Source organism: Lagenorhynchus albirostris, chromosome 8 (assembly GCF_949774975.1).
Source record: "Lagenorhynchus albirostris chromosome 8, mLagAlb1.1, whole genome shotgun sequence".
NCBI lineage: Eukaryota > Metazoa > Chordata > Mammalia > Artiodactyla > Delphinidae > Lagenorhynchus > Lagenorhynchus albirostris.
In genome coordinates this window covers 70,740,599-70,766,309 of record NC_083102.1, presented here as the reverse complement: position 1 = coordinate 70,766,309, position 25,711 = coordinate 70,740,599, and the positions used below count along the sequence as shown (strand labels likewise).

The window sequence follows — 25,711 nt, the reverse complement described above, 5'->3', positions numbered from 1 at the left end:
ATACAGTTTCCCTAATCATCAAATAAGTTTAACTGTGGTAATATTTTATTGTTTACTTTTTTGTAACAACTATTGAGCCACTAAAATACAACAAATGCTGAAGTAAAAATTATTTGACTATATTTCAATGCTCTGCTATTTAGTGCAAACATACACCTAAACTTTCTCAAAGTGCACTGGAAATACACCAAATGGATTATATTTATAAAAGTTGGAAGAGTTTCGCCTATTTGTAATTAATGAGGGGTATCTCTAAGTATTTAGATGTGTAGAAAACATCTGTATTTAATTATATCATACTTTTCTTAGACAATAGGAATTGAATTAAGGAATATTTTGAAACCCCTATAGAGATATAAAAGTATTAATGGCTGTTCAAGAACTTTATTGGTACAATGCTTGAAAATGTTTGGTTTTACAGATCAGCAGCCTGACGCTTCATAAATATCAGATATTCGATATAAAGGGAAGAAACTTAACGTAATGGGCAAATACAGAAAATACACCACTAGAAAAGACAAGGGCTGTACCTTTTCACTATTATTACATATCACATAAAGAGATACAGAAGATGAGTTTCATATTAGTACAGATTTGAATTAAATTTTGTAAGGTATATAATAAGCAGGATTTCTCTTGGAATTGTGTTGTGGACTGAGAAATTCTACAAGAATAAATTAACAGCTTGCTATTCATTCTTCAGAGGAAAAATCCTAAGCCGTTCTCAGGGAAACAGTGGGACACAAAAGTATGGGCTTTTAGTACTTGTCCTAAGTATTGAAAAAGATCAAATTTGCTTTCTGGATGCTTACTGGTTCCAAATGCCACTACTTTTCAAACTCAGTGTCACTTCTGCAGTCAGTTTTCAATCTCCCAGTGGTAAGAATATATTCAAAGGCTATGTGCACAGCAGGGTAGAAGTCTTTCTCCCTAAATGTAACTATATCACTCATCAGTAACCTCCTGCCATAAGGGGACTTGTGTTTTCTTTCCTTTTAGTGACTCCTTAGGCTCTTGAATGCCAGTCACTGCCCTAAGACCTGGGGCAATATTCACATAATCTCTGTCAATAGTTCCTACACATGCCATTGGTGCAACTAAATGTCAAGGCTGCAGATCAAAGTCCCCACATTCTAAAATCCATGTCCTTTATGGATCAATTTTCATAAACTATATGCCATGTTTTAGAAATATGTGGAGGCTCACTCTTTGCTTTGTTCCTTTTATCCCAGAGAAGTTTATTTACATGAAAGGCAATCTGATTTGTAGATAAGAGTGTGAAATTCTCATGCAATACATAAAACTCACTCTTTCCTTTGCACAGCCTTCCATTGAAGTATTTTACTATATCTGATATCTTATAGTAGAAATGTGAACATCTTTCGGCTATTAAAATAAAAAGGCACAAATTGCTTTACAATACTTGGCCATCCTTCCTCAGTGCCTGGTACAATACGGGCTAGATGACAGAATAAATTCTTACTCATGATTGATTTTATTTTTAAATCTTCATTATGCTAGAAGTAAATTATAAGACAGAAAATAGCTTCAGCACGTGTTTTTACAATCTATATCCATTTTAATTATTCAAAATTCCTTGGGAAAATGAATATAATTATTGGAAATAATTTTCACTCTGTAGATTTTATATACAAATTAAACAGATCTATAGTTCTTCAAGTAGATCTGAGTAAAATACAATAGACCAAACTCTCTGCTCTGAATATCTCTTCACATCAATTGTGGTTATAAAATTTTTTTAAATTTACAACCTCCTCTAAAGAACTATATTTAGAAAATCTCAAAATATTTAGAACATAATGTATACAACTGCTATTTACGCTTCTACCTAGCTAAAATTTAAATATATTTATTATAGAGGTAAGAGCATGTAACACATTAAATATGCACATACCAGAGGGCTAAAAAGGAATATGGGAAAACAAACACAGACTGTAAAGCTATAGAGCTGTTTACTAAATTCCAAATTTATTACAGATTCATTGTCCCAGTTCCCCTAAGCAAATTTTAATACAATTACATGAGATTATTAGCTACAAAGCTTCACCATGAGTTCTCCTATAATCTGTGAGACACTAGGCAAGTCACTTACTCAGGAGCTAGCCTTGGCCTTATCTGTTTTAGTAAACAATTAAAATTTAAGGTTTTTAAAAGTGGGAGGAAAAGATTATTTCCATTTTTGTAGTAAATGGCTGAGGCTCAACAGAAAATCAGAGAAATGGAGGAAATTAGAGAGGTCCTCATTAACGGAGAAGATTTAAATTTTCTGAGAAATCAAATTTCTATTTTCTTTAATTCTTCTCTTTATTGCTAATAAGAAAATAATTTGTCTAAAACCCAAATGTGACTAACCTTTAAATTAAAAAAGCTACTTTGATAATATACTGAATGAACCGATACAGAAATAGGAGTGTGTGTGCGCGCGTCTGCTTATGCTGAGGGCAGAGGTGGAGAGAGCCTGACAGCTATGATTCAAATCCTTTGACGCTCCCCTAGAGGTATGGCAAAATAAAGCTGCAGGAAGGTCATGGAAGAGCAAGTGGAGTCTTCTTGTGGAACTGACTTACCAGTTTTTCGAAGAGGGAAATCGTCCTTTGCATCTTGTGCTCCTGGTAACGTGTATTTGTAGGATGGAGACGTTCCACTCAAGGGTGGAGAGCTTTGATCCAATGACGTGTGGTGGGCAGCCCTACAAAAGAAAAAGAGGGTTCACCATTTCCCCTTGAGTTTTTACTGCACATTGGTCAGCAATAATCGGTTGCACATGCTGTAACACGTGTCTCAGCTGTGTTTATGTTCTTTCTTTTTAGTGTGTACAAACCACAGCCTCATGTAACCAAGTTCAATTTAGCAGTATGTTACGGAATGATGCAGGATGCCCAAGAATGCCCACTGTGTGTTTGGTCACACAGTCACATAGAAAAGTTTGCTTCACTAAAGGAGAGAATTTACCCAGAGCCTGAGATTTGACATCTGAGATTATTGTGTATGTTTTCTTAAGAGCCATATTAGTGGAAAAGTCATCATCCGAATCCTTTTTAGTCAACAATGTAGAACAACCAAGGTAAAAGTAAACATACAGAAGGACTTCATTTAAAAAAAACTGCTAGGTAGTACATGAGAGTACATGAGGGTGCCTTTCTACTGGAGAGACAGTACTGTGCGAACAGCCTCAGGTCTCCAAACTTCTATAGCAGTTTCAAGGTAAAGACTGGAGACACATCCTTCTTCAATATGAACCTGACCTTTTAAAATCTTTTGTCTGTCCTGCATTAATACAGTAAAACAGATGCAATTGTGCTACTGGAGAATAGCTTAGGACTGAACATAGATTACCCAGTGGATATAAACATCTATAATCATTATATATGGAGAAAATATAGATAGGGCGTAGTATCACCACCATGATGATTCTACCAATATTATTTATTTATTTATTTTTTTTGCGGTACGCGGGCCTCTCACTGCTGCGGCCTCTCCCGTTGCGGAGCACAGGCTCCGGACGCGCAGGCCCAGCGGCCATGGCTCACGGGCCCAGCCGCTCCGCGGCACGCGGGATCCTCCCGGACCAGGGCACGAACCCGTGTCCCCTGCACTGGCAGGCAGACTCCCAACCACTGCGCCACCAGGGAAGCCCCCAATATTATTTATTTGAATCAACATTCTCAAGAATTACCTGGTGTAAGGATATTTTATCTAGCCATAACTGGCAAAAAGTATTAAGTTCAGATTTCATAAATTAATGACTTATGGTTGTCCAGGAGTTGGACCCTACTGAAGTTCAGTTCAGTACAAAAAAAAGGATTCCTAAGTAACATTTGAGAGCCATGTCGAATATACCCAAGGGAACAGCTAAAGAATTTTCAGCTGACAAGTTGTTTGCATGTAGTTGTTTCCACTTAACAACAACAACAAAAAAGGTATTATCTTTTCTTAAAACAGGTTTTAACTTAGAAGGAACATGAGTTAGTTATAAATTATGTATGTAATTTTAGGTAATAAGACAGAATTTCTTTTTCAATACTTTTTGATGTTGAATGAACATGTGAAAATTTTCTTCAGGGATTGGTTTCTCAAGTCAATTGACATGCATGGTATAAATTATGTAAACCATTAAAAAATATTTATATAGCATTCTAGAATCTGCCTCATCTTTTTTTCTGGATGCAGAGAAGGGAAGATACTTATAATATAGAATTATAAGAACAATAACTCTTTTTTTTTTTTTTTTTGGTACGCGGGCCTCTCACTGTTGTAGCCTCTCCCGTTGTGGAGCACAGGCTCCGGACGCACAGGCTCAGCGGGCATGGCTTACGGGCCCAGCCGCTCCACGGCATGTGGGATCTTCCCGGACCGGGGCACGAACCCGTGTCCCCTGCATCGGCAGGCGGACTCTCAACCACTGCGCCACCAGGGAAGCCCACAATAACTCTTTTAATAGAACTCCTGGCATGCTTGAAATGTCAATGTAACAGAGTATCAAATAATCAAGTTTTTACTCCCTTATCCTTATGATGTGATTAAAAAATATGTAAGTGTAAAATCCTAAACATATTTTTTAAATATGAGAGAGATGAAACTATGATCTATTAGTCTATTATCCAAATATGCCTTGCCTATCAGTTCTTCCTCTGATTTTTTAAAAATATTACCTCCTTCATACTTTACAGAAGGAAGAATTGTGTGTTGCACAGTATCTCTTTACTAGACTTGGAGAAAGATGGTTGCATAAAAAACTGTAATACCGCAGTATGTTATGTTGTCAGCTTGTGTGTTAAAAGCCAATCTACTCTCATTTTACAGGGTGGGAAGAAATGAGATGAGGTGGGCACGGGTAAACTAGTCACTGAAGACTTAGATATATCAGTTACTTTTCTTTCTTTCTTTCTTTCCTAATTAAGTCAAAAATCTTCTGGACTTTTAAAAATAATTCAGATCTCCACCTTATTTCAAGCCAAGTAAAATAAAATCTCAACCAGCCAAATCTTCAGAAATTATTGTAAAGATATCAGATGCACCATCTGAGAATAGAAAAATGCAAAATATGAATTAATTTCTATGCCCCACCCTACATTTGTCAGTTATTCATTTGGCAAAGAACATGTATAATACTTTCTAGCCCTCAAGATGATACTTGCTAACATTTATTTAAGAGCTGGTCTCTGTTACATACTTTACCACATTGTTTCACAGGACCTTCCCAGAAACCCTAGAGGGCAGGTACTATTATCGTCCTCTTTTTATAGAATAAAAACCTGAGCCTTGGAGAATTTGAGGAGCTTGCCCACGGCCTTATAGCTGAGAACTTGGCAGCCCGGGGATTTGAGCCCAGGTTGGCTGAATTGAGAACCTGTGATCTTTACCCCTGGGAATGAAAAAAGCCAAACACTGAACATACGTGTACCACAGCTTGGGATGGCGGCTCACGGAATGATTTTTTCCATTAGTTGGAGTGTCTTTTGTTGCTGATTTACTCAACAGGAATTCTTGAAGCTTCTGCTTTACTTCTGTACTTGCCACTGCCCCTGAAACACACACATACAGAAACAGATGGTGATTTGCGGTTCTGTCCTCTCAAGCCTCTGGAATATTTAGCAAAAATTAAGAAGTAACACCACTCGTCACAGCATATGAAGTTTTCCTATTAAAAGAAGAAACCAGAGTCTAAACAGCCTTTAGAAAATGACATAGTAATATTTTGTAACTACTGCTTCAACTGCCAATTTTCAAAAGACCTTCGATGATTTCTTTAATTGCTTTTGCAGAAAGGGGATTCCCAGAATTAATACTAATTTTTTCCTAAGCTTTAAAAAATACTGCTGAGGAACAGAACACTGCTTTTTAAAAGTCAAGAATCTTGGGGGACCATATAAGTGATTAAGCAAATTAAAATGAGCTCTTCTGAATTGCTAGTTTGAAAAACTTTTTTAAAAAGCACTTTTGCACATTAAACAAATAAATATTGCTGACAATTCCAGTTTAAGTCATCACATTTTAAACCTTGCTACGACCTGATTTTGAACTGACCTCATACAGGGGAATTATTTGGATCTGTCTCCCTCTTGTGGATAGTTGCTTTTTTAAAAAAAAAAATTCTACCTTAAATCTTCTCAAAGTTTGGGTACTTGAAAACTAAGTGAGACAAGGCTTGACTTATTAAAGAGTAATTATTACTTGAGCAGGAGGAAGGTATGGTGGAGTAATGTGGAAGTGAGTTTATTATTAAACACAATGCCATAGCTATATTGCCTTAGTATAACATTATTTTTAAGGTTCAAAACAACAGAAATTAGCATCTTTGCCAAACAATGCTATGTTTACTTCTGGAGGTGCTTGTAGACTGAATGCAGAGAGCTGATATGTGAATGTCAAAGCCTTACATTTGGGTCCATAATGTATTCTTTTACTTAAACACAGACAATTTTGACAAGTTTAATTCCACTCTTTATCAGGCTCCTTTCTGAATGACCATCAGCTAAAGATGAGGGAAGAGATCCGTCTTTTACCCTGGTGCCTCTTACTTTCTCGTCCTCTATCTTTGCCTCTGAGAGGAGGAAGCTGCTGTTCTCTGCGATGCCTCTCTACTTCCTGTTCTTGCCTCTGCTGCTCCAGTTTCTGCTCCTTTTCTAGCAGTTCTTGTTGCTGTTTTATGGCTAGAAGTTCCTGTTGCAACTTGCGAGAAGAGAAAGACATGAGAGTGTGCAATTTCTTTAGACTTCATAGTCATCAATGACCAAAATCGAAATGTTATGAGCTTTTGGAAATTATTTGTATTTACTTTACATTTTACCCATTTTTTGGTATATTATTGAAATCTAAAGACAAGCAACTAATGCCATAAATGGTCTTAAGGTCATTAACAAGAAAGTTTTTAGGTAGTTTCAACACCTACGCCGTCCTATCACAATATTACCAAATTCACTCAGATCTTCAGTTCCTTGAGTAACTTTCCTTTGTGCATCTGAAATACATGATACAGGCAAAGAAAGGCAGGAACTTCCCAGAAGTCTGTTTTACCAATTCCCTTGCAACATAAACAAATGAAATCTTCACTTCTTATCCTGAGAAACTGTGTGAACATAATCAAACTGAATAGAATAGTGAGATATGAGTTAATTTGGGGGAAATCTACCTGAAATAAAATGAAGGCTAAAAATTTCAAAACCTTCCAAGAAGGTTTTCAAAAGATGAATGCAATCTGTATATCCATAACAAGCTCTTCTCTCAAAATAGCAAAGTCTAATTAGTTCACTCAGTGCACAAAACCCTTCAGATTAGAGACTGGTCAAGAAGAAATCACTTCCATCAGACTACACTTTGATGCACTGTTGTTTGGCTGTCTGAATCCCTTGAGTTCACTTCTAAATAAGGTACATCATGAATATAAAGCATTCTTAATAACCATTTTGAGGGCTTCCCTGGTGGCGCAGTGGTTGAGAATCTGCCTGCCAATGCACGGACACGGCTCTGAGCCCTGGTCTGGGAAGATCCCACATGCCGCGGAGCAACTAGGCCCGTGAGCCACAACTACTGAGCCTGTGTGCGTCTGGAGCTTGTGCTCCGCAACAAGAGAGGCCGCGACAGTGAGAGGCCCGTGCATCGCGATGAAGAGTGGCCCCCGCTCGCCGCAACTAGAGAAAGCCCACGCACAGAAACGAAGACCCAACACAGCCATAAAAAAATAAATAAATAAAATTTAAAAAAAAACACAAAACCATTTTGAGATGTCAATTTTCTCTCAGACTAAGAAACAGACATGGAATAATCGTAAATGTGCCCACTGAGGAATAACTCAAGACTGAGTTCTACTAGGCTCTGACATTACTAGATACGAGATCTAGACAACACTAAGCCACTCAGAGAACTGGTTCCTCATATATAAGACAGAGGAATAATTTCCACCATGCATCATGTTCATAAATGCATATGAAATATAAGTTGTAAGTTTGAACAATACTAATTTTGCTTATTATTACTATTTTAAACTCTAAATACTAATGAAGTTAGTGTAATTTGCTGTTTATATGAGATAGGTGCCTAAAATTCTGAAATTTACACTGCACAGTAACAGAACAAAAATAACAAGTTATATGGAATGGCATCAGAGTCACTGTGGAGCAACAGGAAGCCAACTCTGCATGTCAAGCATGATAGCTTCACTCGTCCCAGAAGGACATGGCTAGAAGCATTTCTGGTTAATTTTCAAATTACAGTCTTTGACATTCTGGATTTGATCCACCAGTCTCTTAATAAGTGTTTTTAGATACTCCATTCTAACCAAAAATTTCATAATTCTGCTTAAACTTTGCCTTAAATGTTAATTCTATATAGATATTGGGGTTGATCAAGTTGATTTATTGCTTCACCCAAAGCTCCAGTGGAATTGAATATTAACCTCTCTTAGGAATTAGAAAAGCACACGATTTAATTTCCACAGCTACTATTCATTATCAAAGATTGCAGGAATGAGGTTAAAAAAAAAAAAAAGAAACAAAACGTCACTCCTCCAGTTTCATGTTCTAGTCCAAGACAGAGGCAGAATGAAGTAGTAGCTTTGGAGGTAGATGAGGCAAGATTACAAATCCTGGAGCATCCACTTACTGGCTGTGTAGCCTTGGGCAAGTTACAGTGTTTCTGCCTCAGATTACTAGGTGGAAAAATGGGATAACAGCATCTAACTCAACAGATGATTATAGAAGCCAAAGATTCCAAACACTAATATAAGTAAAGCATCATGCTGTGTCTTCCTCATAAAAGTAAAATCTAGATGAATGTTAAAAGCATCAACTTTTAGTCCTATGCATAAAAAATATAAAACAATAAAATTTAAAAAATTTTAAAGCAAAGAAACTTCTTAAACTTAAAGGGAAATTTTAAGTATGACTTTAGTTTCCGAAAAAGCAACTTATTACTTTAGAAAATAATTCCAAACACTAAGTTTTCCTTAGCTATCTCAGAATCATTCTTCTCCCTCCCCTTTTCCAATATTTTCTAGGTGTCAGTAAACCTGCTATATACTACCTTGTTTGGGCTAAAGTAACAATTACGTACTTGCTACTATTAACTTTTGAGTAAAATCAAACAATCAATTACTTAAAAAAATTTTATGTTGATCTTTACAACTATAAAAGGCATCAAACATAAATGAAAAGAACTGTCTAAAGCTGTAACTTATCAGTATTGCCCTATATTCAGGGCAACACCACTTGCATACCACAGCAAAATGAAACAAACCTTCAACTATGGGGAAGAATATAAATTTTACTCATTCATCATTGCCATTTTAACATGCCTAGAATGAATGAAGAAGGAAATCTGGACATTATTGTTACTATTATTGTTTCAAAGGTCAAACTGAAATAAAATGTTCCAGAATCACTCAAAAATAAGTCTATAAACTAAATGAAGGTTTCCTATACTGCAAAATACAACCAGGATTCCATATGAGACTTAAAACAAAATCGTCACTCTTATTTTTAAGGTATCTTATGGGTCAATATATTGTAAGCGTCTTTTAGTAAAGTTCACTAGTTAAAGGAAAAAAATACCACATTTTACAACAGGTATCAAAGAGCCTTTTTCTGAAAGTAAGTTAAAATAGGTCTTCCAGGCTAAGGAAATATAAAACAAGGAACATAGGAAAGAAAAAGCATTTTTACCCTCTGAGACACTGTAATATCAATGTGGTAAAATTATATAATATTAACATAAATTAGTTATCTATATTAACCCCACATAAATGTGCTTATATTTTATTTGCAAGTGAGTAAAAGATCAACTTCTGCAGGGCAGAAATTGAGACACAGATGTAGAGAACAAATGTATGGACACCAAGGGGGGAAAGGGGCGGGGGGTGGTGGTGGCGGTGTGATGAATTGGGAGATAGGGATTGACATGTATACACTGATGTGTATAAAATGGGGATGACTAAGAAGAACCTGCTGTATAAAAAAATACATTTAAAAAAATGCAAAAGGAAAAAAAAATCAAGTGTCTATAACACAATACAATAAAAATGAAATAATATAACATATACTTTATTATATTAATAAGTTAACATAAGTTAAGTCACTTTTGAAGGAGTTGGACATAAAAGTAGACTTTTTTATTACAAATATTTGCTACTTTATATTACTGTCATAATAAATTCAAATTAAACATCTACTAAGTCAGACCAAAATAGCTTTGTTTTAATTATTTTTATCAAGAAGTTGAAAGACATTTTACAAATAAAGCTGAAGTAATATTTATCTCTGAGGATACAAGAGAATAAATAGATACACAGACACTGATAATAAAATACTCCATCATACATAATTGTGGGATATGGACATATTTCTCCTAGAATAATTTAAACAACTTGGGTCTCTAATTGTCAACTACTCCCAAAACTGTTTCAATAAATTCTTATCTACAGTCTATTAGACTTATATAAAAACACTGAAAATATATGTATCAGTTTCTTTATATAAAATTTTGTTGAGCTTTTCATTATGTTATTATTTTGAATGTATACATTATGAGGTCTTTTCCATAAGGAAGATTAGGACATACTCAGAACATCTACTTATAGAGCACTCAGAATATCTACTTATAGACCAAAGACAAAAATAAAAAAAGGCTCTCTCTTCACATAAAGGGATTAATTTATCCTCTCTGGTGAATAGTATATGCAGATTCTTTTTTTTAAAATTAATTTTTATTGGACTATAGTTGCTTTACAATGCTGTGTTAGTTTCTACTGTACAGCAAAACGAATCGGCTATATGTATACATGCATACATATATATATATGGTCTTTTTTGGATTTCCTTCCCATTTAGGTCATCACAGTGCATTAGGTAGAGTTCCCTGTGCTACATAGTATGTTCTCATTAGTTACCTATTTATACATAGTATCAGTAGTGTGTATGTGTCAACCCCAATCTCCCAATTCCCCCCCTCCCCCTCCCTTTCCCCCTTTGTATCCATACATTTGTTATTAGAAATATAAAATGGGTCTTTCCATGCTCGTGGTTCTTCTTGGTGGAGAGCAGATGGGGCAAATGGACAAAAGCATGTAGAAGAGAATCTTAAAAAGGGTGGGAAGTTACTATTCCTTACTATTGATGCTGTAAACTAACAGAAAAAAGAGTGGTAGAGGCTCCTCTCCAAAAAGCAAAGCAGGTTTTTGCCAGGATTCCTTTTACTTACCCAGGTTTTTCACTAGTACAATCAAAGTTTCCTCCCAGCCATGCATCCGTATCTTTTCATAGTGAAATATCCCTCCACTGCTCCCTCTTATGCCCATGTTATGGTACAGGCTCCCCAAGTCAACGGTCAGAGACAAAGAAACGTTTGCTACCTTGATGTGCTCCTGAAGCTGAGCCTGGTGCTGCCGTGTCAAGTTCTCATGCTGTTTCTGAAACTCTGCGATCAAGAGCTGCTTCTGGATTTGCTGCTGTTGCTGGATGAGGAGTAACTCCTGCTGAAGTTGCTTCTCACGGACTACAGGGTCCACCACAGGCATCATCATCCTGAGGTCTGTCCTTAGGTCTAAAGGCGAGATGGGCTCCAGGCCCACAGGAACCTCTGATTTTACATCAACTGGAGAGACAGAAAAAAAGGATGGATGATAGAGGATAGAAAATTAGCACATTGACTTGGAAACAAATGAAAAGTGAAAGACACTATACCCCATTAGACAAATTTTACATCAACAAATCTAGTCTTTTTTTTCACAAGGATGGTAAAAGGTCTTCTGTATATCAGGCTTGATAAAATGAACCACAGGTTAATTTTCAGCCAGCAATTTGTACTCTGCTGTGAAATCTTCCACATTTCCCTTTTTCAAAGAGATGACTCCAAAGATTCATGGATATCAAAGTTGTTCATAAAACTTATTCTACTGGACCACTTACCAAATTCAAGTCAACTTAGGATAAAAAAATGCAACTCTATCGAGGAAAAGATGTCATGTTATATTAGAAAACTTCTAACACAACTAAATTTGTACACTTGCAAACATTTTTGTTTGTAATCAGAGTCAGAAAACATATTCTAAGATATATTCCTTATGAAGTAAACCTTTTAAAATAATGTATTTGTAGGGTTACTGGACCTACCAAAGAAAAAGTAAAAATATGCAAGGTAAAATGTGGGAAATGGTGAGTAGAAAGAAAATACAGACCCAGGGTAGACAGAAGTCACCTAATTTTCAATTTCAAATCATTGTAAAAATTTAAAAACTACTGGAACAACAACAACAAAAAATGCTTCTATAAATTGACTTTGATATTCAGGCTGCCAATTTTCAACCTCTGCTCTAAATCTAAATGCCTAGAACTTCCCAGGTGGTCCAGTGGTAAAGAATCTGCCTTACAATGCAGGGGACGCGGGTTCGATCCCTGGTCAAGGAACTAAGATCCCACATGCTGTGGGGCAAGCCGCGCGCCACAACTACTGAGCTCATGGGCCTCAACTAGAGCCCATGTGCTGCAAACTACAGAGCCCATGCGCCCTGGAGCCTGGGCGCCACAACTAGAGAAGAGAAAACCCACACTCCACAACTAGAGAGAAGCCCACGCACCACAACAAAGAACCCACGTGCCGCAACAAAAGATCCCACATGCCTCAACGAAGATCCCGCATGCCAGAACTAAGACCCGATGCAGCCAAAAATAAATAAATTAAATAAATAAATAATAAATAAAACCTTAAAAAAAATCTAAATGCCTGTTCCCATAACTTTTAAAAGGATGTATCACCCTCAGGGTAACTGTGTTATCCTGAGTGTGTTATTTAAGTTCTCTAGGTCTCGGTTCCCTCATATGCAAAATGGAGATAATTACCATTAGCAGTAACAACACAGAGTTGTTAAAAGGATTAAATGTGATAATCCACTCAAAGACTGACAACATATATCCCTCAATAAATGCTTTCTCTAAAAAAATTATGTAAAAACAAATTTCCTGTGTATTAAAATAAATCATCAACACTGTGGGGCTAACCAAACAAAAATATGGAGCCAGTATGAAAATAAAATTGTTTATGATTTCTATTAAATATTAGAAAATAGAAACACTAAAACATCTAAAAAAATTATAAAACAAGAAAACAAAGAAACATAGCCAAACAACTAAAAAAAAAAAATCCACCTTCACTAGTAAAGATATGCAAAATTTTAAATAAAAATAAGGCATCATTTTCTAATGATTAAATATCATATATATGATTCACATATATGCATATGTGTATGTACAACATCCGCTTGTATAGGACAAACATATGATCAAGTAGACAATTATATGTTGCAAGTGGCACTGCCAGTTGGTTTAAAACTTCTGAAAAAGTGATACGTGATATCACAATCTGGTGACATCTGTTAAGAGGCATTAAGTATTTCTACCATTTGATTCAGGTTTGCCAACTCTTGGAATATATCTTAAGGAGATAATACTAACAGGAAGAAACAGTTCAATGTCATACTGTTTACTGAAGTATTATCATTTTAACTGAAATCACCAACTACAAGGAAATGTCTAGTAAAATATGTCACATCCATTTCATGGAAAAATATGCAATCATTAAAAATAATGTTTATGGGAACATGAAAAATGTTGTTGTAACATTAAGTGAAAGAACAATAATAAAAATGACATATACCCTATGATAACTCTTTAAAAATTAGTTAATTTAGTCAATGTACATTTACTGAGAATCTTAAATTCCCAAGGTGATTCTAGATGTTTGGGTTCAGTAGTAAAACTAAAAGACAAAAAAATTCTAGCCCTCAAAGAGCATATATTCTACTGGAGATTTAATGGTATTAAGTTTCTGAATTCTACCAGCAAAGACTGGTGAGATAGAGAACAAAAGAAAGTTGTATTTTGGGTGGAAATATGAATAATTTTCCCCCTTCTAATTTTCCATATTTTTACAAATTGTATCTAATGCTGTGACTCCTACTCTGAGTAACTTAAATTTGAAGACTCCAGGCTGGAAACTACAAAGTTAATATTCCATGCAAATTTAAGAGATATTTTCAGGAAGTCAATAAAGCCTAACATAAATTCTGTCTATAGAAGTTAAGGCTTCAAACACTAAATGAAACGTTAATGTCTTGCTTATCATCTGAATTGTGTGTACACACAAGCATGTGTGTGTGCAGGCACGTGTGTGTGTCAGCTTGTAGGGGTGGAGTGGGGGAACTGATATCAATCTTGGTTGCTGACACTGGTGATTTTTCAATGTATAGATCAGAAGAGCTTGCACTGATAGTGCTGTATATGCCAGTTTAATGAAAATGGGAAAACAATTTATCAATAAGCCATAGTTTGGGGGACAATGTCTTCTAAAACATGATATTTACAAAAGGAAAAATAATAATTGTGACAAGTTTGGAACTAACTGAGGAAGACAGCCTGTAAGATCTCTTGGTCAAAAGGTCCAATGTAGAACCTTCAATTAAGGCTCTGGAGTAACATGAGATTTTGAGCATTAATTTATAGAGTTGGCGTTATTCCAACCAAAAGCAATGGCTATTAAGCATATATTTCACTTTTACATTAAAAAGTCCAGACTAAAGCCTCAGTTTTTACATGGACATCTCAGTAAACAAATTTAACCCTATAAAGGCAAAATGTAAAATTTCGAGAGATCCTGGGGTCTCTTGTTGCTGGCATTCTTAATATCCATAAACTATAACCATCAACCCCCCGCCCCAAAAAAGAACAAAACCCAAAAGAGATAAGGAAAAAAGACCCCCCAGAACTCTCCAAAACAGCTAGTGTAAGCCTCAAAGGGTAATTTGACTTCTTAACCTGCTATCCCAACAGAAATGATTGTGTCTAACTGCTTGCCTTTGTTCAGAGACTAATCACTAAATTGTGAAAAATCACCCTCAACTTACAAAAACTGCTCTTGATTATAAATAATTGCCCAAGACTGAGAGAAAGAGGCAGGCAAGATCCCAGTCTTTCATCCAATTTATTCAGCAGCAATCCACATTCCATTTGTCTAGACTAAATATAGCAGCGTTTACACAAGAAATCAATAGTGCTTGCAGAGAGGAGAGCGAAGGCATGAATATTTCATCAAACTCAGAGAGAAATGGCAATCAGCAAACTGATGGTTCTGTGTAGGTCATCTCTGGCCTGCTGGATTAGTTCCTGTTACTTGGACAATAGCTCATCTCTGGTTAATCATAATCATATCACAGCCATTCTTTCTATTTTTAAAATTAATTGCATTGTGGGTGACAAAGGCTCATCGTATTCCAAAAAGAATGATGGATTTTTCTTCCATCTTCTGTGACAGGCTAATAAGCCTCCCCAGGAGCAATAATAGTAACACAATACCAGGGCTGAGTTTCAACAAGTTACAGTCACTTACACATCACAGAATGTGAAAGAAAGGGCATTGTCCACAGCTGCTGTATTATCATAATCAGAAATAATCAACTAACAAGGAAAAATTAACAACCAATTTTAACAGTGAGGAAATGGAATCATCACTGTTCACAACATTTCTTGTCTAGGAACAGGCAAATTACTTAGAACAGGTGGCCAGTGATACATAAGTTAGAAGGAAGTTGATGATAACAGTAGCATTACCATTACTTATAAACAAATCCTGTTTTCTTAACAGATCTCATAACTTTATTTAGACTCACCTTATTTGTCTGAGATTTCAAATACATGTGACATATATATGTATATGTTTATTGTTATTCTAATAGCAAATACCCAGTCAGAACATTTCCACATATATTTAGTCTTATTATCACTTTACAGAGTTCTGCTCGTTCTTTCCTCAGTGTCTTTTCTTACTAACTCTTTGATAGTTATTCCCTCCTCTACTTAGGACTTATCAACTCATGCAATTTTTTTTTTTTTTTTTTTGCGGTACGCGGGCCTCTCACTGTATGGCCTCTCCCGTTGCGGAACACAGGCTCCGAACGCACAGGCTCAGCGACCATGGCTCACGGGCCCAGCCGCTCCGTAGCATGTGAGATCTTCCTGGACCAGGGCACGAACCCGTGTCCCCTGCATCGGCAGGCGGACTCTCAACCACTGCGCCACCAGTGAAGCCCAACTCGTGCAATTTTTTAGAAATAGTTTTTACTTTAAGAAACATGGAAACAAAAAAGCTCCCATTTCAAAATAAAAATCTCAGCTCATATAGATGCTTATGATAATTACATTTATTTCAGCAACATATACACCTGTTCAGCTGTAACTAAATTTCTTTGATAAATACGTTGTTTTATATACCAAGACCATTAAACAGTTAAATCAAGGTACTAAGGACACACTAAGTAGTCACAGCATGTTTCTTAATTTTTCACTTTAGATGCTATTATTTATAGCACAGGTATGTAGGGAGAATTTTTGTATGTTCAAAAACAGGAATCTTTGGTTGCTTTTTTATCAGCTGGGTTACAAACAAGAAGCCATCCATTTTAAGAATGTTTTCAGTGAATAACTTGCAAACCTCATGGATGGAAAAATTCTAAGAATGCAAATTTTGACCATTTACAACTATCACAACAATGGTGAAGACTGTTCACGCTGTTCCTCTGAATGAGATCCCGAAGCAGTGCAGTGTAAAGCACAGGCTTTCATACACAGAAAAATGGCACAGGCACAATCTCGCCACCAATTTGTATGTGTCAATTCAGTTACAAGTTGAGATTTGAAAAACCGTGACAAAAAATGGAACCATGTTTAACTATCTCAGTTAATAGTCACAATTACAGCAGCTACAATAATATTCAGGATACAGCATCACCAGTGCTGCCCAGAGCCAGTTTATATGGAAAATAAGTTCTTACACCAAGAAATGGGTGACCACAACCACTGGCAGGTGGATATATGAATAACGATTTCCAGGTGTGGGAGAAACAAATGCTGCTCTGATCATCTGCTCAGCTTCTTTTGTTCCTCCTTTCCTGTGCAGAAATCTTTGGGCCTGCAGACTCCGCCCATGGGAAAAGGCTGACTGTTGTGCTGTTTTGTGCTTTAACATCATCCTGTCAAATGTGTGGGCCTGTCATTAGTTCAGGGTTCAGAAAAGAATGTGGATATGGAGAACAGTATGGAGGAGTTTTTTTTCCTTAGAAACCTGAAAATAGAACTACCATGTGACCCAGCAATCCCACTACTGGGCATACACCCAGAGAAAACCATAATTCAAAAAGATACATGCACCCCAATGTTCACTGCAGCACTATTTACAGTAGCCAGGACATGGAAGCAACCTAAGTGTCCATCAACAGAGGAATGGATAAAGAAGATGTGGCACATATATACAATGGAACATATTACTCAGCCATAAAAAGGAACGAAATTCGATCATTTGTAGAGACGTGGATGGACCTAGAGACTGTCATACAGAGTGAAGTCAAAAAGAGAAAAACAAGTATCGTATTAACACATGTATGTGGAATCTATAACGATGGTATAGATGATCTTATCTGCACAACAGAAATAGAGACACACACGTAGAGAACAAACATATGGACACCAACCGGGAGAAAGGGGTGGTGGTGGGATGAATCGGGAGAAAGCGATTGACATATATATATTGTCGATGCTATGTATAAAATACATAACTAATGAGAACCTACTGTATAGCTTAGGGAACTCTACTCAGTGCTCTGTGGTGACTTAAATGGGAAGGAAATCCAAAAAGAGGGGATATATGTATACGTATAGCTGATTCACTTTGCTGTACAACAGAAACTAACACAAAATTGTAAAGCAACTATACTCCAATAAAAATTAATTTTAAAAAAAATGAATGTGGAATACCTCTCTCGGATACGTGTAATCCATACTTTTTCAAAGTATAGCCTTTAATAATAGTTTAAGTACATGGGAAACGCTGCAGGAATTTATATGAAACTTCAGCAGGAATAGACATCTTTCACTAATCTTTCCCTACTTGTTTCTTTTTTGCAGCCTTCGCCAGGAGAGGCTGGTTCTATTAACCTATGTGTACATGTATTCTAATGATACCGTGTCATCTATGAAACTCTGCTCAATACCAAGATGTTCACTTATGCTGGTTTGACAGGTAGTGTCAGAGAGATTATTACCTGCTCTGTATAGTATGTACTGCCTTGTCCTGTCATTTCTGTACTTTCTGGCCAAACTGAAATCAATATGGAATAAAAACAGTGACACCCACTACCAATCAGGAAGTTATCTGGTTTACTGTGTCTTAAACTCTTCATATGCACATATGCAATTCGACTGATCATCTGGTCAGCTAACGCTATTACAGTTTTCACTGTGAGCCTTCTTGAACAGAAACTGGAGAGGTCTTGGAGAATGGATGGAAGAAGATCCATAAGTATCACTTACAGTCTTTGTGCTACTGATACAACTTTATGTGTGGGATGTCAATCCCACCATGAAGAATCTTAAAGTTTGCTCTGGTACAGCAACAGGGGATACCTAGCTTTTGTGATTCTAGCTTCACTGACATTTCCTCATCATTGGTTACGTTGATCACCAGAAAGAATTCTTCAGGTAGAATCCATGGGCTTTGGGAAAGAAACAGAACTTAAATGTTTTTCTTCCTTCAACTCCATGAACTTGATTTACATCCATTTAAACCACCTTGATATTTCCTTTTCTGAAATCCTGCTACCACCTCTCACTCCCTTTCTTTTAACACTGATTTGGAACAAAATAAATCCAATTTTGTAATTTTATTTACACTTTTATCCATTATATCTTACTTGTTATATCACAGCATAAACCTAACTGAGGGCTGGCCCACGCCTGATGGCTGTTTGTATTTTGTTCCTCTAGCTCTTTGCCTCAATAACTACATTGCAGCATAAATTCTTAAGTATAATATAATTAATACTATCTAAAGAAAGTATCAGACTGTTTAGGGCTGTGTATATCTAAAATAACATTGAAATCACTGTTTTTAAAGTATCATAGGTTAACATATCACTTTTCATTTACACCTTTATTCAGCAAATATTTGTAAAGCCATGTTAATTGCCAAAACAGTTTTTAGTCAACAAGAGAAGGCACTGCCTTCAAGGAACTCATGTGTTGATGCACATCAAGCCATAAACTGATGTAGAAAACATGACGCATCAAGGGCAATGATGTTGGTGCTCTAGAATCCCACCTGGGCCCTCTTCTATCTTCCCTCCAGGACTCTCAGTGGTGATATTTTCCATTCCCAGGACTTTATTTGCTTCCTCTGTGGTCACAATTCTCTCTCCAGCCTAAACATCTATTCTAAACTTGCCACCGATATGTATAACTAGTACTGTTACTCTTCATTTACCTGTCTTACTCTGCTCTTTCTCCAGTACCTCTGGAGAGGTACTGTGCAGCCAGAGGAGAACATGAAAGTGATATTTGACTCCTCTGTCCCTTTATTATCCATACCCAATCAACATAAACAATCTTTTCTACTCTTAAATATTTTTTGAATTCATCAAGCTCTCTCCACTACCACTGCCTATTTTACTAAAGCAGCCCTCTGTCACTTTCCTGGGTAACACCCATCAGTGGAACCCCAATCTTTAACATGATGGCCTATCCCTCTATGATGTGCTTTCTGCCCGTGTTTTCAGCTTCAACACCCCCTACTCTCCTCCCTTCATTTGAATCACACCGATCTGCTTTCAGTCTGTGAACACACCATGCTCTCCGAAATCTCAGAGATTTCTCATATACATTATCTCTTTCTAAATTCCAATCCCACCCTATTTTTCTATACTGATTCTGACTTATCCTTCATAGCTTAGCTAAAAATGATTTGATGTAGGATGTCTTTCTGTATCTTATTGTATTTTCTCATTAAAATTTTCAATTCATTTTCATAATATTTGTTTAATTGACTCCCTTCACCATTATTCTAAGTTCCTTGAGAAGAGGGACCACATTTTCAGTGCCTGGCACAGCATAAAATCATAGTAATGCCTCAGTGCATACCTGAAATGAATGAAGGAATAAATGAATGAGTGATAGTGATGAATCATATGGTAATAAAATTAGAAACACATATGTACATATCCAATTAAAATCCTAAAACAATTACTTATTAGTTCTTTTTGACTGTCTGAATCCAGGTAAACATTGACTGTTTATTGATAAGTGAATGAGTTTCTGGCAAAAGTGATTAAGTATTTGAAAAAAGCAATCTCAAAAATTTTTCCACCTAAGATGTCATTTCACATTTCCCAGACCCCAAGTTATCTCTTAAAGCTCAGTGTGCTGATAGGTGACAACCACCAAAGTGCAGGAAGGGAACGCTGAGTAAAATAAAACTTACCCATCATGCTGTTTGCCTCAGTAGAGATCACCAAGAATAAGCCACAATCCTGAGTTATCTAAACAGTAAGGCCTAATTCATGAATGATTACCCCATGTTACATTATGAGAAAATTAGAACAGAACCAATAAACTATAAGCTAAGAATTTTTTTCAAATCTCCAATTTGAAAAATGAAGAATTACTAAATTAATGGAAAATTTCTAAATTAATAGAAAAGATAGTAAATTAATTAATACTAAATTAATAGAAAAGAATAAATCATCTTAAGGTTATTTAATATTTTCTCTAAAATATCCAATAACTGATTTTTTAAAAAGCATTGAAGTGCCTTTTATTGAAGGCTCTTCACTGAAATGTGTAGAATCATTGCAGACTGGGAAGGCATATTTTTTTCTGAAAAAGTAAATTACTCAATTTGAATGTGGCTAACATCAAAAATGGGAAATGCAAAAACAAGCAATACAACGTCAGTTTGATGACAATGTTGCCCAAATTTCACTTTAGTAATACAAATAAATATTCTTAGCTTATTTTCCACTGTTAATATTTATATCATAATGAAATAAAGAATAAATTAATCAAACTTGAAAAAATAATTTCTAGAACAAGAATACTTAAATTGATTAGTCCAGAAATACAATTCTCCCTGATAGTGATTCTGTTCAAGTTACACATGTTTACTGTTTCTTTAAGGTGCACTAATACATGGCATAAATGAAAAGAAAATAAATGCAAGAAGCAATCTGAGCTTTTATTTACTATTCTCTTATTCCCAGGGGTCTGAACAGGAAACAAAAATAACCACAAATGACTAAAATATCAGTAGGCCTTGAAATATCAACATTTAAGCTAAAGAAAGCTAACTTTTTAATCAAAGCCTTACTATTTTGATTTACTTAATTCAAATTCCCTCTCTGCAAATATGCTTTTGAATTAAGGAGTCATAACAAACCATAACACCAACATGAACTGTCAACTCATTTGTAATACCCACTTAGTTCTAAAGTATCGCAGTGTTTGCTAGTTCTTTACTATTTGAGAACCAAGTAGAAGCTTCACTGAGCTTCCTGCAGTATGGGGACAAAATCAAACCAATTTACGTGACTTCAAGGTAATAGGAGCTAAGAACCTAATCCATATCATTTTGTAATTTCAGACAAAAATTTAATCAGATATAATGATACCTGTAAATAAAACATTCAGTAGATGAGAAATGTTAATGCCGTGAAGTAGGGAATACAGGTATTTATCTAAAAAGTGTCACTTATTCAGCCATGTATACCACTCATCATCTAGGATGTACAGCAAACTGACCTCTATAAGAACTATGATGAAGGTGGGACAAACTGTCTCCTCCATATTTTTCTCTACAACTTATATTTTTTTCTAGGTTACACACAAGTACTAAATTATTACTATTTGCAAACAGCTAACACAACTTCCTTCTCATTATGAAAACTTAATATGTGAGGCAGGGGATTCCCCTCTGACTCCAGAATTTAGCTCATCACCTGACATGTAATGTAAGTTTAATAAATATTGGTTGAATAAATGATTCTCTCAGCAGAGACCTCACTCTAATAACACTTTTTTTGAACAAATTACATTTGTTTATTTGGCAAATAGACTTTTTTCAAAGAATATGTTCCCACTCCTCTATCAGGAACCCTTGTGTGCAGAAGTATGTAACCGTATTCTGTTTTGAGAGAAAAGAAGAGCTTTTATTGGTTTTGTGTACTGCCAGCAAGAAACAATTGCCTTTAACCTAAAAAATATTCCAATATTTTCTGAAAGCTTCAATGCTTAGTATATTTAAGACAAGAACATATATTAAAAGTTGCAGGAAGGTATGAAAGAAAAAGAGCAGAAATGCCATGCATGATGCTTCTCTCATTTTCCTCTTCGATTTAAACCATGTCTTTTCCTTTTCTACTCTCTAATCTTCAGTCTTGCATAATGGGACTAGGACTTCAACCTTTTTTTCCCCCCTTCTCCAGATCTCAGTTGTTTTCTAAGCTCTGAGGAAATCTTTATTACAAAACAAAAGTCTTATAGTCCCACTAAAACGTTCTAATATAGGATTGCACTCACTTTTAAAAACAAAAACATTTCTTTATACAGCTGGACACTTTCTTCAAATAAAAACTTATGAATAGTCCCAACGTATAAAGCCAGCACGAGTGCAACTATTAAGTAGGAGCCAATATCCCACCCACTCACTTCCTCCCTGGCCTGTTCCCCTGGGAATCCAGACTCCATGGAATTCAACTGGAAAACACTGCTCTAATGGCATTATTTCTTTATTTGCTAAATTCAAATCAGAGGCAAATTACATTAGTCCTCTTTCAAAGAAAAATGCACTACTGTTTCATGGAATTATGAGAATTTGGAATGTATGATTTGGAAATAATAAAGTTTCACTTTGTACATACAATTTGGGGGTGAAAGTTAATGTTAAAAAATAAAAATTCGGGACTTCCCTGGTGGCACAGTGGTTAAGAATCTGCCTGCCAATGCAGGGGACACGGGTTCGAGCCCTGGTCCGGGAGGATCCCACATGCCGCGGAGCAACTAGGCCCGTATGCCACAATTACTAAACCTGTGCTCTAGAGCCTGCGAGCCACAACTACTGAGCCTGCGCCTGGAGCCTGTGCTCCGCAACAAGAGAAGCCACCGCAACGAGAAGCCCGTGTACCGCAACGAAGAGTAGCCCCCTCTCGCCGCAACTAGAGAAAGCCCAGGCGCAGCAACAAAGACCCAACATAGCCAAAAAAGAAAAAAATCATCCAAAATTGCACAATTTCAAACCTAGCCAGATAAATGCATTGGCACCCGTGTTTATGTTATTGCCACATGGTGGCGCCACTCTTGTTCATAAGTAGAAATACCCACTGTCCTTTGTCAGAAGTGCTTCAGAGATGAGTTTTAAAATAATTATGCAAGCTTGGAATTATGCAAAGTTTTCAGGCCTTGAGCATTTTAATGAAACGTGACTTCCCTCTGCTGATTCCAAATTTAGCTCTCTAAACTTGGGTAGGAACAAAGACTAATACCATATTGTTCGTTGGTCTGGAGAGTTGTTTTGCTTTAATTTAAATTATGGAGCCAACACCAATATAGCACTTACTATGTGCCACACACCGTTCTGAATGCTTTAAAAGAAATGTTAACTCATTTATCCTTCTTCACAACACTGTAAGGTTGTGCTATCTGGTAACCCACGGGGTAGACACAATTATGAGCCTCACTTCACCAATGAGGAAAATGTAGGCCACAGAGGAAACTGGCCAAGGTCACGTGGCTACTTAGTGGTGCAACAGGAATTAGAACATACAGCAACCAGCTGCAGAGTCTATGGTCTTGGCCACTCCACTATTATTCTTCTTGACTTCTACAAAACAGGTATCCAATTTAATTTCTACACAGTTCACCTTGAAGTTTGCCTTGATGTAAATGAGAATGAAAAGTTTTTTGTTAAAATAATATTACATATGTTTTAGAGGTAAAAGGAAAGCATTTGCTTGTAACAGCCGATATATACCATAGAGAAATGTGTAATGGAACACATTTCTGCATATTTTAACACATTGGTGAATTTTCAGGTGTTTCAATGCTCTCTTTAGAAACAATTCTGTATTTAGGAATTGCAAATTTAGTGTTTCACTCTTTTCTTTTAGCTACAGAAATTTCTGTTGAGTCTATACAATTTTTAAAAATTCATCTTACTCTCTGAAATCCACTAACTCACAGGTAAAGACAGCCTAATAATGAAGTTATTATTAGTACTTGATTAACTAAATAACATTGGATTGTTTCAGAAAGAGATCCTGAATCATATTAACTGTAAACTGTTAATGAGACTTGAATGTATTGTTCATAAATTTTTAGATTACTTTTTTAATTGAAGAAAGCGAGCAGTAACAAAAAGGAAGAGGCAGCTGTTTTTTGACAGTATGAGAAAAGATTTGACAGGATAGACTGTGGTAGTTTATCTTTTTCTTATTTCAGAGGTTTTTTTGGTTCATGATTCCTTGTGCATTATAGAAGATGATCACTAGCCATTAAGGCACAACTTGTTAGGTAAGTGGAAGGGTCTACCTAAAAGAAGAGCCTAAAATTGTCAGAAAAATCTAATTTTTTAAAAATATATAAAGAGAAATCAATGTGACAGTATATGTGCCTTAAAGATATTCATAATTTGGCATAAGAAAATGTAATAATTTTTCTCTTCTGTTTAATTAGACTGTCATTAAAATTTCTATTCCTGGTAGAACTCATAGTATCTGTTTATAGAAATAGGCTGTATTCAGAGAACTGTCAGCATTACAGAATGCTTCTCAATATTTTAAGCACAGCTTTGAGATAATCAGTCTACAATTTGAAGCAGTATATACAATTTGTACAAACAAAAGTATAAGAAATAATTTAAAGCATTAAAAATGAACATAACTGTGTAGAGCCGGGGTAAGCAAACTATGGCCAATTCCAGCCTGCCTCCTGTTTTTTTACTGCCTGCTACACATGAATGATTTTCATATTCTTAAATGGTGAAAAAGTAAAGAGAAAAACCTTTCATGACATGTGAAAATTACGTGAAATTCGAATTTCAGTGCTCACAAATAAAGTTTTATTGGAACAGTCACACCCATTCACTTATTTATTGTCTATGGCTGCTTTCACACCACAAAAGCAGAGTTGAGTGTGACAGAGGCTGTACAGGCTGTGAAGTCTAAAATAGTTACTATCTGCCCTGACTGAAAAAGTCTGCCAAACCTGTGGCAGAGAATCTACATCTACTTTTTATTCTCATACAGTGATACCTCCCATTGACAATCCAATGCCTAAGCTACCTCTCTACTCTCTACTGGTATAATGTAGAAGGTTAAAAATTACCATAGCTTATTTCATCTAAAATAAAACATAATTAGGAAGCAGATTACACTGACAAGGAAAATTCCATGTAAAAGTAGCTCTAAGTATTTTTATTGGACTAATATATTAGTTTTAGGCTTTGTTGCTCGCTCTTCGCATTAAGCAGTTAACTAGAAAACAAAAATAGAAGTAAGAACGATGACATTTTAAAGTGAGGGATGTATGCTGAGCACTAGCTACAATTTTTGCATGGAGTTTTTTCATTTATTATAGCAATCATTATTCCCCTTTTACAGGTGATGATAATGAGCAATAGACAGGCTAGAGTGAAAACTTCCAAGGTCACATACACAACATTTTTTTAAGTGCTACTTTTTTTTATCTTGCTTACTTAAAATCATGGTAAATATTAACTTCGAATGACACTAAATGAAAGTCACTGTATCATACTCCATATTAAAGATTCAGGTGGCTTCTCCTTCTAACTTATCTCTTTTCTATGAGGAAAGATAACAGACTCTGCATGT

General features: G+C 35.9%; 1 protein-coding gene and 1 pseudogene across 4 annotated transcripts in view; both read right to left on the bottom strand.

Annotated features, from left to right (window-relative positions):
• The window catches only part of HDAC9 (histone deacetylase 9), a 586,393-nt gene that overhangs the window by 480,635 nt on the left and 80,047 nt on the right, over positions 1 to 25,711 (bottom strand). For 3 of the 4 annotated variants that reach the window (XM_060157126.1, XM_060157125.1, XM_060157123.1), the window contains 4 exons: positions 11,366 to 11,607; positions 6,543 to 6,693; positions 5,420 to 5,546; positions 2,589 to 2,710 (listed from right to left, as the gene is read on the bottom strand). In XM_060157126.1, coding sequence (XP_060013109.1) covers positions 2,589 to 2,710; positions 5,420 to 5,546; positions 6,543 to 6,693; positions 11,366 to 11,607 — 642 coding nt within the window. The remainder of the gene's footprint in view (positions 1 to 2,588; positions 2,711 to 5,419; positions 5,547 to 6,542; positions 6,694 to 11,365; positions 11,608 to 25,711) is intronic. The other variant, XM_060157124.1, reaches the window with a different exon arrangement.
• The window catches only part of LOC132524939 (casein kinase I-like), a 79,358-nt pseudogene continuing 71,640 nt past the window's right edge, over positions 17,994 to 25,711 (bottom strand).